At 50.1% G+C, this 16,739-nt stretch overlaps 1 protein-coding gene across 1 annotated transcript in view; it reads right to left on the reverse strand.

The window, feature by feature from the left end:
- Positions 1-10,544: 10,544 nt before the first annotated feature.
- The window catches only part of Dap (death associated protein), a 39,045-nt gene continuing 32,850 nt past the window's right edge, over positions 10,545-16,739 (reverse strand). The window contains exons 3-4 of the mRNA XM_050144787.1: positions 12,624-12,666; positions 10,545-11,708 (exon numbers count right to left, since the gene is read on the reverse strand). Of these exons, the coding sequence (XP_050000744.1) occupies positions 11,595-11,708; positions 12,624-12,666 (157 nt within the window). The 3' untranslated portion in view covers positions 10,545-11,594. The remainder of the gene's footprint in view (positions 11,709-12,623; positions 12,667-16,739) is intronic.

The raw sequence follows: 16,739 nt of genomic DNA on the forward strand, positions 1-16,739 counted from the left end.
TCTCCTCTCATGAACGGTCAACGGAATTAGAGGGAGCCTAGCTTCCACACTCAGGCTCAGAGGAATAACAGATGCTGGATTCTTTTGAAATGCAAAATGGTTCTTGCTGCTTCAACGCACAGAAAGTTAAAATCACAAATGCACTGTGAAACTAGAAAAACATTAGCTGTCTGTCTTCTTTCATGTCCCACGCGTACTGCCTGAACCCCATCCTTCTTCATTTCCTGCTCTTACCCTCTCAAGACCCTTCCTAAACTTCGGGACTTTACCCACACTCACAGATGAATGTGTGTGTGTGTGTGTACACATGTGTGTGTATACATATGCATAGTCTATGTTCATAGCAGCATTGTTTGTAGTAGCCAGAACCTGGAAACAACCTAGGCCATTTATTCTTAAGAACGTCCTCAACTCATCTAGAGTCAGAAAAAGCAATTCTTACAAAGAGCCTCATTTGCTACCTGGACAGTCCTAGATTGTGAAAACCATGTTACCTGCCTGATGTCTGGAAAAGCTCCTTTCTGTATTAACAACTACCCAGAACAATACAATATTTTATTTGTTTATTTTATACAACCAAGGATAATGAACTTCAGACTGCTTCATTGTACATTAAATGTTATATTATAGAAATGTATGTTGTCCCTTACATGTAGACACGGGCTTATATTGTTTAGAGCTGTGGTTTTAATTTTTTTTAAAGATTTATTTATGTGTATCGGTGTGTGGTCATTTAAAAGAAAATGGTCCCCAAAGGGAGTGGCATTCTTAGGAGGTGTGGCCTTGTTGGAGTGGATGTGGCCCTGTTGGAGAAAGCGTGTCACTGTGGGGGTGGGCTTTGAGGTCTCATCCATGCTCAAGCCATGTCCAGTGTCTGAGATCAGTGTCTGTCACTCACTCAGCCTCCACTCAGTGGCTCTGTTGGTTTGCACCGGTCTTCCCGACACTCCACCTTCTCAGGTCCCCTCACCGGCACTTTGCATGCTGTACTCCTACCGTCTGCCCGCCCCCCCCCCACCAAACTGGAGGTGACATCTTTGTCCTTCCTAGGTTTCCTGAGTAGCAGTTGTCCCACTGTGTGCACTGTGTCCGTGGGCTGTGAGCCGAGTCCACCTCAGATCCAGCCCCACACCAGAAATCCAGCACGTGGCTCGCTTCTCCTCTAGTCCGTGGGCATAATCGGAACCCCTCACCTCACTGCGGCCTCATGGCCCTGCCCTGTTTGGTCATCCTGTTCTTTCTGTGCTTCTCTCTCTGGCACTCAGCATTGCCAGCAGAAAGCTCCCATCATTCCCCATGGTGAACTCTCATAGGAAGGCTCCCATTGCCTACCTACCCCTTCTACCCAGGAGTCAGAGAAGGGGCTCGCCCAACAGTAGCATGGACTTGGTGACTGTCCTATGAAATGCCTGTCTGGACATTGCAGATTGGACCATGTTAATAAGGGCACTGGCATTCTGCTAGGAGAATGTTGGACAATAATAAAAACCAGCTAAGTCAGCTCAGTGAAGACACAGTGTGGAAGATACCCAGCTTTATTAGACCCAGCCTGGCTCTTCTCCCAGAAAGGCATACGGGGAGAAGATGCTTGGCTTGCTTAATTAAACAAATGACACCACGCATATTCTAAGCTGTGTGAGGAAGTCTTCGGAGGCACGCAGACTGGAGGCCAGTCTTGATTACATTTTTTTTGTCCGTGATATGTGTTTTGTTAGTGAATCCATGAATCCTGAACTCATTCTCAAGTCCTGGAGAGTGGCCTTCTGGGAGTGACTCTGAGCATAGACTCAGTGTCCAGTGTCTTTGGGATGCTCAGGGATTCTCCTAAGCTCCTCTGCTTTCAAGCCTTTCAGACCATCAGGGATATCTCTCAAGAGCCCCAGTGATACCTGATAGAGAATTGGCCCGCAGGGAGCAGAAAGAGATGTGTGTTTCAAAGGCTTCCTGAATTCTAATCCTCTGGGAAGACAGAGGCTAGACCCACTCGGTCTCACTCTGTGTGAACTCTGGTGTCAGCGAGGTGCTCTGAACTGCTCACCTGCAGGTGGAGATGTCACTGTACATCTGGCTCTAGGCTGAAGAAGGAACTCCCAGGAGGCTGTCTGATCTCTTCCAGTCACACCCCAAGGTCAGGATGTGGGAAGAGAGCAGAAGAAGCTGAAGCAGAACTGGGAACCACGCTCACATCCAGCGCTGTGGAACAGGTGCAAGCTTAGGGGGTGGGGGTGTGTGGTGTATGACAGGCATCCCCAGAGCCACACCGCCAAGCCGTTCTTCACTGGCCCTGGCTCCCCACAGCCTCGTCCCTGACTCTTCCTCCTCCTTTCTCTCACACACCCCTGAAGACCCTCTCTTGTGTGAAACTGAACAATCTGTGGTGAAACAGGTCACACGCTAGAGCATCCTCCTTGCAGGGAGCCTCCGGCTGGTTTTCCTCATGGTTCCACAGAGAAGCTGAAAGGGGGCAAGGAGGTAGCAGTATCTTCTCATTCTTTAAGAGGAAACTTGGGCCTTTTGAGCATCTGTATCAGGTAGGGTTAGGGCCAATTCCATGTAAAAGATAACAACAATACAGCTAAAAAGTTTCTTCTACACAGACCATTGGCCAGGCATGTTAGAATACTGAAATCCAGGGACTGTTACTATTCTCATCTTACAGATGGGAAAACTGAAGACAAAGAGGACAAGTACCTAGGAGGCCTTGGTACTAATAAAAAGAGATGCTGAGAAGTAGCTCGGAGTTCAGTCTCAAAGCCTGTACTTTGGTGCTGGGCAGCTGGGTGTGGTGGTTCATGCCTATAATGCCAGCACTGGGGAGACTGAGGCAAGAGGGTCAGTGTAAGACAGAGGTAAAGCTAGGGCTATATAATAAAGCTGTGAATTTGAGGATAGCCCGGACTAGCATGATATCTTGTGTTGAGATGAGAGGGGGAAAAGGATCAGCATTAGAAAGCATAGAATTTAGTGTTAGGTTAGCCAAAGCTTTGCCACCTAACTGTGTGGCTTTGACTTCACTAAACTTTGTCTTTCTCATCTGCAAAATGACAAAGTGTCAAGTAGAGTTGCTGGGAAGGCCCGGTACTGAGTAAGGTCAACAGATATGGGAAGGTTGATAGAGATGGGGACGATGAAGACAGAGATGCCAGCGTTGGGGGTCCGAGGGTTCTGATGAGATGCTAACGATGATGGTGGCACTGCGTGGTTGATCACAGTGGTGGCGTAGCCCTAGATTTACTGTGATCTGTGTAGTACAACGTCTCTGTGATTAACGAAATACAGTGTTATGTTTACATTGTTTAAACAAAGTGAATATGTGCCTATCATTTATCATCTCCTTATTTTTAGGTTGACTAGATGTCGTTGGAAAAGCTAACTTCTTCACTGAATTGATGCCAGCTCCCCTTCTTAAGGATGCTAGTTGTTTTGTCCCCACAATGTAATGGTCTTTTGGTTTTGTTGTCCTTTTCTGGGCTAACTTTAAAAAAAATACGTTTTGTGTGTGTGTGTGTGTGTGATATGTGTGGACATGCATGCCACAGGTCACACGTGAAGGCCAGAAGACAACTCTGTATTGTCAATTCTCTACTTCTAGCTCTAAGTGGGATCTGGGGATCGAACTCGGGATGCCGGGCTTGTTCAGTAAGCACCTTTACTCCCGAGCCTTCATTCCAACCCTCCTGGGAAAACTGGGCATTTTTTTCCTTTTGTGATGTGAATGGCTTTAAGAAGAGTTAACTAGTCTAACTGGCCGTCTTGAAGAATGTTAGTATTAAGCTTCCTTCTAGCTGTGACACCAAAGCAGCCGGTTTCTGAGGGACAGTCAGCTGTCACAGTTATGTTAGCACCCCCGGGGTGTGACATGAGTAGGAAGGCAATACAAACCATTGGAAAGACACTGCAAGGCATTCAAAGAGGGTTCCTTCTTGCACAGCACGGAACTGCGCCTCGGGATTTAGCTTGTTTCTCACAGTTGTTCTTGTTTTGCTATCCTCTTTACTTTGAGGGTCTCAGACGAAGTGTGCCTCAGGAGGTTTCCTGCACTGGCTTCCGGTCTTGTCAGGCGAAGGTGGAGGTGGCATCCATGGTGGGGGGTCAAATTGATGAGAAAGCAATAGACTTTTACAGTTTGCTTTATCCGGTGCTCTGAAACTTGTCTTTTACGGCTGTGCGGACATACCTAGCAGCTGAAACTAGAGCAGCTGCACCACTTCATTGCAGGGGGGCCGTCAAGGAAGCCGAGTTCCATGTTGTCTTCAGGCGGTGTGGGGCTAAGTGAGCACTCTCCCCAAGAATTCTGTGGGGTAGATTGGCTTCACTAGATTCCTCCTCCTGGAGGGAGGAAGGGAAGGCTTACCAAACAACAAAAGAACGTTAGGAGAACTCAGGAGAAAGGACAACCTCCCCAGGGATATGTAAGTAGAGAGGAGAATCTTAGCGATACCTGTAGGCTGTGGACGGGGGTGGGTGGGGGGGTTGGGGGGGGGGGTACCCGTGCTGGGGTTGGCTCAGCGATACAGCTGCCAACTCACCCATGGACCTGTGAGTGTGGCAGGGTTAATAAAAACCCAGAGACAGATATTGGGGTTCAACCTGAAGGTCAGAAAAGCAAAACAGCCGGCCACTGTCTCGTACCTCTGCCTCAGTCTGAAAGGCGATCCTGCCTCCAGGAATCTCAGAATGAGACCACATGAGAGCTGTCTCCTCCCATCTTATGTTCCTCTCTAGTGCTGGGATTAAAGGCTTACAACACTACCGCCTGGTTTCTGTGGTAAACTAGTGTGTCTACTGGGATTAAAGGTGTGCATCACCACTATCTGGTCTGTAAGGCTGATCAGGATGACTGTCTCACTCTCTGAACTTCAGGCACGCTTTATTTATTAAAAGACAAATGAAGTATCACTTCATGTGAGGAAGCCCTCACCCATGTTCTTGTGAGGAAGCCCAGGAATCTCGTAGTTCACCAAGCTGACTTGAGTGAAGTCAAGTCCTTGGTCTGTGGCTGGTGCCCTATCAGGGGTGAAAAGGTGTCCGGTCTTACCGCTCCAGTTCCTGAATAGTCTTTGCTCCTCAGGACAGAAACGAGGGCTCTGCTAGAAGACGGGGACCCAGGCCAAGGCCATCGCCCCCTCTACCTGCAGACACTCAAGCATCTTTCCCGGCAGCCCGTTCTGCAGAGAGACACCGTGTTCTTCTTTAGCTGTTTGTCTTTTTGCAGAGAGCCCTGATGGCCCCAAGGTTAATCGGCTTGAGCGCACAGCATTCGCGGTGGAAAACAGGCGGCAACCGTTCAGAAAGAGGCTTCGAGACCTTTCTTAGAGAAAATTTAAATAGCTGAGCCAAAAGCCCGTGAGCTTGTCCTGCCTGCCCTCTGCGAATTGGCTGAGGAAGCCACCAGGGGACATTTATCTCGGTTCTTCTTTGTATCTGCAGCGGAGAAAACAACCATTACGGTGTAGCTCTGCTGCACGCTCTCCCAGAAGGAAGAGATTTGCTCTATCTAACGCATCCAGGAGCGAATCTGTATCACGGCAATTTGCTCCCCGCGCTTCCAGGACTGGGGAGGCGGTGGCAGCCGCTTCCACTGAACGTGCCTTCATCACGGAAACACGGATTATGTGTTTTCAAGATTCCAGAGCAAGAGGAAATTGCCTATGGCTGTTTGCTTAGTTACATTATAATAAACCAGAGGGTTCTAGAACAGGGCAGGCACAGGCGACTTTGATGGGCTTGGCATCGTTGACCTTTTGAGTGGAACCCTCTCTGTGCAAGGGGTTGCTTACCAACTAGCCCCTCCCCCAGCTTCCCAGCTGTGACACATTTGTCTCCAGACTTTGCCAAATGTTCCCTGTTAGGATGATATCACTCCTAGGTAGCAACCACCTTCTTGGCATAACGAGAGTCCTTCCTGATTCTCTAAGCACATTCCATAGTCCCAAGAATCTCTCTGGAAGAGACCGTGAAGGGTTCCTGTGATTTGCATGAGAAACTGAGTCCTCTGCCTTAGATTGCTGGCTTGTCTCTTTGAAGTGACCTTCAACAGTGCATAACAACAGTGCCAAAACGTAATAAAAAAATCTCACTTAGGGCTTCTCAGTTCTACTGATTATATTAGTTTATTTTATCTGATGGTGTTGAGTTTTTTTTCCAGTTGACGAATTGGATATTGGTCTCTCCATATAGCCCTGGCTGCGTTGGAACACACTCTGTAGACCAGGCTGGCCTTGAATTCACATAGATCTGCCTGCCCTCCCTCTTGAATGCTGGATTATTGGCATGCACCACCACACCTGCTGATTTGTGCTTGTAATCCCGGCGTTAAAGGAGACACAACCAACCTGGTCTATCTAGCACACCGCAGGCCAGTCGGGCCTACACAGACTGTTTCAAAACCACCACCCACCACTACAACCACCTCCACCACCACTACCACAACAACAGCAACACAAGACATAAAAGTAGGAAAGGGTGTAGTTGGAAAAGCAGGTTTTGGTCAAGAATGACAGACCAGGGAAAAGGATAAATCTGGTCAATACATTGCATAAATGAAACTCAAAACCAAACCAACGATGTAGGTCTGGGAGCTGGCTTAGTATATAGAGGGCTTGCTTCAGAAAATGAAGACCCAAGTTCAAACCATCCCTCCTCAACATGCAGGCTTGGCTGTGCGTCCCGGTAACTCCAGTGCTGTGTGGAGTGAGGCAGCAGGATCACTACAGCTTGCTGGCTGCTCGCCTACGGCTCAGTGAGAGACCTTGTCCCAAGAGAATAGAGCAGAGACTGAGGGAACAGGACACTTGGTGTCCTTCTCTGGCTTCTGCTTGTGCTCATGGATGTAACCTTCCACTAGGTGCCCATAAGACGTGTACACACACACACACACACACACACACACACACGTCTACACACACTCACACATACACATATGTATATGCACACACAAATAAAAATGAAAAAAAAAATCCACATTGTGTATGGACAGGAGACTATAAATGAGGGCAAAAAAGCTTCCATGAATGTGTTTGTGCGTGTATGTGTGCATAGTTAGGTGCCGCTTAAGAACAGGTGTTTTGCTCTGAGAAATGAGCCATGACGTGATTTTGCCATTTTCAAACCGCGTGTGTATTTACACAGCCCGTGACAGGTGCAGTGTTCCTAGGTGATGCAATCGCATGGAAACACCCAGGAATATCAGAATGAGATAAAGGAGGCCGATCACTGACCACACCACTATGTGAGATGTATCTGTAGGTCACGTCTTTTGGCTTTGGCTCTCCGGGGACTCCCGGCCCAGGCCATAGTTATGGTGAACTCAGAGTTCCCACTGCTGTCTCCTGGTTCTGCAGAAACATATGGCTGTCAATGCCACTCTGGAGCCTTGCAAAAGGCCCAGGTTTTTGTTTGGTTTGTGTTTTGATCCTGCAGAGGCCAGCAGGATGTCCTGTTTTGGGGGAAAAAAATCCTTTTGAATTGTAAAAAGCAACATTGAATCAGCACAGCAGCTGGGAAGTTAGGGATCTGCAGAACAGCAGAAGGCCATGGACTGTGCTGGCAGGAGGCAGATGCTTCGAAAATAATAAATTAATCACAAACCTGCTGGGTCTGCCAATATCTGCCCGCCACCCAGCTCTAGGGCATCCGAGCTCCAGGCTCCCTTAGCTTATGCCCTGCTTGGCCGAAGGCCTTTCCATTGTCCAGTGTCCAGGGTTACTGGAAACTGGCATGTCCCACACCTGGGCATATGGAGGAGTGAAGGGCGGGTGTGCAGGGCAGTACCGTGCCCCTTCCGGGTAGCAGCGAGGCTTGTGATGTCAGACTATGTCCAGGTGCTTCTCAGGGAGGGCTGGTTTCCCCTTCTCTTCCCCAACCTCCTCTTGGGATTTGATGATTGGGCAGAATTCATGGCATCTCGGACCTTGCTTTATAAACAAGAATGGTGACATGGTATCAGTGTTGGCAGAGAACTGCCTTAGCGTGTACAAAGGCTTCTGGGGACTTCTGGGAGGTTCTGCAAAATTCCATGTGTTATGATGATAAACTGAGACTTAAGGGAAAAAACCAAACTTCTCAAGGTCTTGTGGGTAACAAGCAGACAAAGCAGGCCTTCAAACTGAGGCTCATCCCGAGCTCTGGGTTCTGTTGTCCCAGGCACTAGGAGCTAAGGAAAACCTATAAAATGGATGTGTTGATCCACCTAGAGCAAATCCAGGACTCAGCTGAATTCAGCATCTGTCCTTGGACGTGAGGAGGCAGTGTTGGGTTTTCCTCTGTTGTATGCCCCCAGAATTATCTATGGGAGCTTTCTTAGCCCAGGGTCACCTACTTAGCTTCCTGGTCTTGATCAGTCTTTCATCTACCATATGGGCATTCTGGCATGCCTCCATCCTGCCTCCCTGGCAACTCCATGGTCACCTCTGTAGTGTTTCCAGGGGAGTGTCGACACTCTCTCCCTCACCAAACCCCCAACCTTCATTAGCATTTCCATGCCAGCCTTGGCATCTCGCCCGGTCTTCATTTCAACCTGTCAAACTCGGATCAGAAGCCCTGCTTGAGGCCACGTAAGAGTCAGCCACGAGTGGTCTCTTATCTCCCATCCAAGTCCTTTCTCCAGCCACGTTCCTGTTAGCGCCATGGTCCCCAATAGCTTGGCAACAGTCTTGCCTCTCACACTTTGTGACCAGACAGGCAGCGGCTCTTCCTCCCCACAGCCACGTGACCAGAGGCTTGAGGCTCAGAACAATGCGGATGCTGACCGTGGCTTTTAAAGAAACACTCTTTATTGAGATGTGATTCCCATTGCACATATTTTTAATCATGCGTGTTTCTCCGTGTGTATGCAAGCATGTATGCAGGTGTGCAGAGAGGCAAGAAGGGGGCCCTCAGATCTCCCGGAGCTGGAATGATATAGGCAGGTCTGAGCCTCCCAGCGTGGTTGCTGGGAACTGAATCTGAGTCCTCATCAAGACCAGCGAACACTCTCAACTGAGCTATCACTATGGCTCCTAGCTGCGACTTTCCTATTCCCTCTGCCCACATCCTGGCTGCCCTTCTTCTAGATTTCCATTCTGGACCTTGCACAGGGGTGACCTTATATAACCTGTGATCTTTGGTGACCGTCTTCTTTGACTGGCATAGTTTTCTGGGTTCATCCGTGATAGGTTTCATTCCTATCGTTGAGTTGTAGTCTCTTGTATGAGTATACCTAATCAAAAAGCCCAGTGCCTAGCAGCAAGTAGCTGGTAGTGTCATGCTGAATTGCTCATGGAACTGCCGGATTCTTTCTGTGAGGGGCAGCGCCACTTCACACTCCCAGCTGGACCCTAAGAGGACTCTGATTTCTGCACACCCCTGTCGGCACCTGTAACGGTCTGACCTTGGTTTTAGCTATTTTCCTGCGGCAGTGTTTCATTGTGGGTCGACATTCGGTTTCCTTGATGACGAAAGAGGAACGTCTTTTTACTTTATTATTTTTTACTTTTAATTTCCTTGGGATAAGGTCTCACTATGCGGCACAAGACAGCCTTGAACTCACAATCCTCCTTTCTTAGCCTCTCAGGTGCTGGGGTTACAGGCATGTCCCACCGGGCCCAGCTAGGATATGTCCCTTTTTATGTGCTCACTGGCCATCGGTGTATCTTATCAGAGGCCTTTGATTATTAATGGGACTTATTGACCACGGAGATCCGTTTTATCTCCCCTCACACTAGAACACGCTCACTGACACGTCACGCAGTAAGGTGATCCTGAACCATAGGGAGACTGCAGACATGCGACTGGACCACAAACAGCAGAAGACGCTGCACCCTGGACAGCCGCTCAGTGTGGGGCCCTAGCACTTCTGTCCCTTTGTCTTCTCTCTCTGCCTGTCCGTCCCAGGGCTAGTTCTGCAACAGGTGACAAGTTCAGGGCTGTTATGGTGTCTGCGGATCACACTTAGTTACCAAGAACAGCTCTCTGTCCCCGGATGCAAAGTGAAGATCAACATTACTATTCTTTATGACTCAAGACACACGCAGAGCGACAGTGGCCTCCACGAGTGACCAGATGGTTCTCCAAAGTGCAGAACCGGCCACATGCGAGGTGGCCTTCAACTCCTGATCTTCCTTTCCCAGCCTCTCAAGTCTTCCTTGATTTACATCTCGCTGTGGGTGGGGAAACTTCAGCGGCCTGATGCCCGGGCCTCAGCCTTAGCAATCAGGACTTTCTTGTCTGGGAGGACCTGAAATAGCTAAGTGTCGTGCGTATCAGAAGCTGTTCAGCATCACCCCCGGGCTTGCTACTACTAATTCTCTTTTAATTCTGCCCTGGAAGGACCTACCCGGCACAGGGCCAGCTGCTGGACCCATGCAGGACACGTCAATCAACTGAATTAAGCCTTTCCGTTTCTGACAGTTACAGAGGCGACTATGCCCATCAGCTCAGCTCTGTGCGGGAAGTCGGCGTTGATGATATCCATCCCGTGTGCCTGTCTGTACTTCCACTGAAACAGCTGGCAGCCCTGGGGAGCTGAAAAAGGGAATCTCTGAGACATAAAAGGGAGACCGAGGCAGAATGCAGGAGCTTTATTAAAATCAACATATTCTCAATGTCATTAAGATTATTAAATTTAGGGAAACATGCCACATTCAGTGACCTAGAGCCCACAGAGGCAAACCAGAGACAGCTCAGAGTACATGGAACACGGGCAGCCCCTCAGGTTGCTGAACTGAAAGGGACTATGGACGCTTCAGGAGATAGGTACCAGAAGGCGAGAAGGTCTGCACAGGGGACCTGGTGTTACCTGCTCTAAGGTCCTTTCCTGTATTTGGTCCAATATGACAGAGCAAGGCTGTGGGTTCCACGGCAGTGCTACACCCAAGCCTGGGTCTCTAGCGTGAGCCTTGGTTCTTGGCACTGAAGAGGCCTTCAGTAATTAAGAACGAAGAGACTGACCAAACAGGTGCATGTCCTGCTCCCTGTTAAGCCCACTCCTGGGATACCAAATTGATTGTAAGATTCAAGGAGCCCGCCCCTCCTTCCGTGAAATGGCACAGGCCTGGTCAAGAGTTCCAGAATGGTTGGTGGTGCAGATGCTGCAGGTCACAGAGCATCGGGACAGCCAGGAGTACTGTGAGCAGCATTCCAGAAGGTTCTATGTGTGGCTAAAGGAGCCTTTTAACTTTTCAGAAAAGCAGGAATTCTGCAGCCATGGACCGGGGCCAATATAGGGTATGCTAGGGCAGGAAGAAATCACAATTTATAAAATCCATATCATAGTATTTTGTTTTTCTAACGTTATCAAATCTCCCCAAGGTGGCTTCTTCCTCTTAGGACCAAGAGTAAGGACTTGAAGTGATTGCCAGTATGGAGGACTTCATCGGGACTCGCCATGTACTGCCAATGGCACTTCAGTGACACACAACTCGGACTCAAGGAAAACTTTTGCAGTTGGAGCCTCTCTAGTTTTAAATGTGGGGATCTGAGACAGTGGGGGGGGGGTTCACTTTGCTTTGCCTTAGGCTTTTCTCGGAAAGCGCAAGTTCCTTTGGTCAGGGGAGCCTCGTAGGGGGTGGGCCTGGGTGCTGCGGCTGCAGAGGGCGCCGGGGCCTGGGCGCAAGTCACTTGCGAGGTTGCTGGATATGCTGTGTTCTTGGAGAAACATGTTTGTCCATGGAGGCATGCGGCTTCTGGTGGGCCACTTGTGCAGCCGCTGGGGGAAAGTCTTTGTCACCCTGCGAGGAGACAGTACACAAGCTGGTTAACAGGAAGTGAAAGGGGTGGAGAGACAGTTCTCTGAACCCAGCCCCACCCTTTGCTGCAGGGCTGGGGATGAGTGGGTATCAGGCTACCTCTGCAGCTAAGCAGGCCCTGCAGGCCAGCAGAACCATGGGGCAGAGGCTCGGGCCCCTGAGGGAACAGTGATGGTGCCTGCAGGTTTGCCTGGAGAAGACCCTTTCTAGGTCTGCTTCTGTCATCTGAACCGGGAGCAAGACAGGCCAAATGCAGAGTCTCAAACTAGGATCTGGCAGCAGGGCTGTGGGCAGGCCTGGGGAAGAAGGGGTGGAGAAGCCGCCTGCGGGGAGCCTGGAGCTATGTTCAGCTTCTTATGCCAACAGCGGGGATTGATCTGGGCAAGGGCAGACAGAACCGTGAAATCAAGGACTGAATCCGGCCCCATGCAGACAGTGACCTGCCATGGGCTGGCTGGCCCTAGGGCGTAGATGGCTGTGACAGCTCTGTTGGCAAAGCTGTCCCCAGCAATGGTGGCTTCCTCCTCAAAGGTACATGGTGTGGCAGAAAACATGAGTGTAGTCCGAGGGCCAGCAAACAAAAGCAGTCAGGCAGGACACACATGGGCATGCTGAACTGGTATTTCATGTAAGCCTCCTTTGTCATACGCTGTACTGACGCTGGGAAAACGTGTGCAGACCAGGTTACTTGAGGCCCGGAGCCATAGCCTGCGGTGTCAGGTGAACCCGCAGCACGCAGGCAGGTGCTCAGCTGTGGGCACCACTGAAGCACTGGTGCTTATTAAAGGCATAGGCAAGAAGAGACTGCATGGGAGTCCACACGCCCACACTCTTCCAGGAGCAGATCAGGTGCAGGACCGCGCCGCGCTGCTGTCTGTGTGCAGAGGTCACACTTACCCGGGCAATAACACCGGAGATGTACACTGTTGGTTTAGGCGGGCTGGAAAACAGATGGGGAAAAGAGGATTTAATGAATGATTCACACGGGGAATGAATGATTCACACGGGGAAAAAAGAGCCCCTCTCTAGCCTGAACTTGGCGAGTGTAGGCTGGACAGCCAGGGAGCCCCAGGATCCACCTCTCTGTAGTGCCCCAGCATTTTGTGTTTTTAAAACTTCTTTATTAGTACATATTAATTGTATACGTTTTCTTTGTGTTAGTGTCAATTCTTAACACCTTAATTCATATTAAGCTCCCTGAAACTGTCTACAGTACTGAGGGGCAGAATATAGCATCGAAGTAATACGTGTTCCCTGAGGGAAGAGAGATGGGCCCAAACACGTTCAATTGTTGCAGTCTCACGCGGCGACAGTGGTGGCTCTCCTTCCCAATTCCTGTGGATCTGGTCGTATTCTTTTCTTCTTCATTTTTTTTTTTCTTACAAAAGTAATCACACTGTGTCAGAAACTGCTTTCTGATCTGAGATATGGCAGGCGTATGTCACATATAAAATCTGGTTATGGGCACTGATTTCTTGGGGAGATGCATGGTGCACAGTTCATAAACGCCACGATGAGTTGGAAGTAGGGAGCGGGGTGCCATGAACTAACGTCCCCGGCAGAGCCACACCTGGGTTTGAGATGCGGATCTAAATGAGTTTGGGCTCTAAAAGCCCCTCATAGCCTACCTCTGCACCTGCTCTTTTGACTACAACACAGACACTTCGGAAGGTGTTAACTAAGCCCGACTAGGCCACTAGCTGCCACCAACCCCGACCCCAAGGGTGTCATCAGACAGTCTGAAACCTACAGTGCAAACGCCGTTTTGCGACGACGACCACTTCCCTACCTGATGAACCTGGTAGGCACAATGATGTCTGTGTACCTGTGTGTACAGAGGCCAGAGGCCAGCCCTGGGTTATTCCTCGAGCACCGTCCACCCTATTTATTATGTTTGTTTGACACAGGTCCTCTCACTGGCTTAGCGTGTGTAGAGCAGGTCTGGCCGGCTTGGCCGGCTGGTCAGTGAGTCCAGGGATCTGCCTGTACCCATGTCCCCAGCACAGGATCACAGTGCACTCTCCACACCTTACTTCTGAGCTGGGTTCTGGGACTCAGGCCATCACACTTGTACAGCAAGGGCTTTGCCATCTGACCTCTCTCCCACTCAAATGCACTGGTTTAGGACTTTCTTTGGTTTGTGCAGCTGCTTCCGTGGTTGAACAATTTATTGGAAGCAATCCAAACTCGTGTTCCTGGACCATATTAACTTCTAGGGAATCCATATTCACGCTCTTGGAATAAATTCTCTCTTACTCCGCTTGAAGCAGGAGCTGTGTTTTGTTCTGACAGTATGTGGGAGGCATTCAGAGGCAGACTGTGGACAAGGTCACAGCCCAGAAAGACTAGGCCAGAACATGGGACCAAAGGGAGGTCCTTGGGACGCTGTTGTGCTCAAAGCCAGGCCTGCTAGGCAATGGTTTTAGAAGTATTGCGTGAGCTTCCAGCCACCTCCCATAGTTCTGCATCTGGAAGCCACAGCTAGGCTGTGTGTGTGTGTGTGTGTGTGTGTGTGTGTGTGCAGGCAAAGGTCTTACTATTTAGAAAGTGCGCGAATGCTTACATCCTAGCGACTATAGCAAAACCACTTGAAATTCCTCAAGTAGTTTCTGTTGCTCCAGGAGAAGCTTCACCTTACAGCTCAGAAACATCCCGCTGTCTCTCGGTTTCGCTGACTGCTTGTGGTGGGGCTAACTGGGTCAGAGCTTTCTCTACCGCATGCCAATTTAACTGCAGAGAGGAGTCAGTTCGCTAATTCCAAACCTCCCCACATAGCAAAGGGGCTGCAGATGCGCAGTCTCAGAACGTGCTGGCTACTTCCGGCAGGGACCGCCCTGGGAGCTGCAGCTGCAAAGGCACCAGGCCCATCTGTCCGACGTGCAGCCAGCTCTGAGGAGTCTTTGGGGAGGGCTGTTGTCCTGGCACCATGGTGAGGAAATACTAAGAGGCTGGAAAGAATGAGTCTAACCCCTTCTTGCACACCGAGGAACTTACCATCCTAGCCCCAAGATTCACTGTGTTAAAACGGCTTGGAACTCTGAATTACTATGTCATAGCTGCTATCCAAGTTGCCTGGAAACCAGGTTACCAGGGACCTCCCATCAGCACCTGCTCCCAGGCATCAAGAACAGTTGATCATACCGCAAGGCTTGTACCTTGGGTACTATCCCTCTACCTGCCTCCTCTATCTCCACTCTAGCCAAGGCCTGTGGGTATTTGCTGAGTCAAGCTTGACAGGTGGGCGGGGCTTTGCACTGAGTGACAGGAGGTGTGAGAATCAGGATAGGAGGAAACAGATGTGGCTCCAGGGCAGATTAAAGACAAGCCTTTTCTCAGTCCCTACTTTAGCACCCTACTACTCCCTGAGTCTCCCCATCATAACCTTAAATGACTGCAAGGGCTTGAGAGCTGGAAGGAGACCGCAGGGGTAAAAATGACCTCTCCTATCCCATCCATCACAAGGAGGCTTGGGGGGTGGGGGGAGCGACGGTCATAAGCTGAGGACCCACGGGGAGCTCAAGGACAACACTTGAAGATCGGGTAGCTCAAAGGAAAGTTCATGATGGAGGAGCTCTGTGGTACGGAGCTGGACTCGAGTGTTCCAGGGCTCCGTGCACTGCGCCCCTACGTGCCCGAGGGTCTATAGCCACAAGCATCTACTTTGCAGGCTCCATTTCTCTGATGGAAATCTTTCTGGCCAGTGCTGTTTGGAAGACTCACCATTGTTTTCTCTCAAGAAATGGCAGCCACCCCTACCCTCCCTTGGCCTCAAGCCTCTCCAATTTTTAAAATCACCTAGTAAGATTTCCAGGAACTAGGCAGGAAGCAGTGGTGCACACCTGTAATCCCAGCATTTGGGAGGCAGAGACAGGTGGATCTCAGAACTCGAGGCCGGACTGGCCTACAAAGTGAGTTCCAGGACAACCACACGTTACACAGAGAAACCCTGTCTCAAAAAACCAAACCGAGGACTCCATGCTGAGAGGAAGAAGGACAAACTGAAAGAGAGGCCCAGTTGCTGGGTGGCTCTGGTGGAATGCATACTTCTTGACTACCCTTTGCATGGACGCAGAGTTATGACACCTTGGGAGCAAACCCTGGGAGTTTATTTCAGCTTTGTTTGGAACCTGTGGCCTGGTGTGTCCCCAGAGTTCCCACCTGGGGTGTTTCTCAAAGCATCTCCTAACAAACAGGCGGAAGAGTCCTTTCCCGCCACTCTCTGTCCTTTTAATACCTTTCTGGCCTGGTCTTCTACGACTTGGGGTTATTAATTTCACGGACACCTGAATACTCATTAGTATGGCTGGTGCGCGGAGGCTCCTGTCTCACCCCACTGCACCCAGGCTGGGTTTGTAATGTCATTCTTCAAGTGTGCTGGCTGAGGCTGCGTCCCGCCTGCTCTGCATGTCCCCACCAGGTGGCGCCATTGGTCCTTTCAGAGCATCAGGAAGCCTAGCGTTTTCTAAGGGAATCACTGTCAGGCGGGTCTCAGTGGAGGTGGAACTCAACCTGAGCACTCCCAGTGGGATTAACCCAAGATAGAAGGACACACGCAACTGGCCGTGTTTTTTCAAGAGGGCTAGCAGATGTTCATGGTCGGTCTGGCCTTAGAGCTGCCTGGCAACGAGGAGAAATTTCCTCACTGGAGTGGGGCCTTAAGTGCCTACTCCTTCCTGCAGATATCCTAAGTCCAGGGCATTCTCCCAAGTGTCCAGAGGTGGCTGGGGCCAGGGCCCCGTGTGATGCAGCAGCTCCTGCTTGGGGCTCTAACGCACTTCTCTTTAAGGCTTGGCTGACTGGATCTTGAAGGCTGAACCTTCCACATAAGAGAAGCTAAATTCCCAGGGCTGAGTGAGGGTTAGCTTGGCTTCTACTTAACACTCACTCAGGACACAATGTGAGAACTGGCAGCTGCTTCAGGAGGGCCTGTGACCTTCGCCTTTATCACTAGAGAGTTCCCGAAAGCTGTTCTTGGCTAGGACTCTTTACGGCCAAAACTTCGAACCCTTTCTC

This window comes from Alexandromys fortis, unplaced genomic scaffold (genome assembly GCF_014885135.2).
Source record: "Alexandromys fortis isolate MF-2015 unplaced genomic scaffold, M_Fortis_MF-2015_v1.1 scaffold_52, whole genome shotgun sequence".
Lineage (NCBI taxonomy): Eukaryota > Metazoa > Chordata > Mammalia > Rodentia > Cricetidae > Alexandromys > Alexandromys fortis.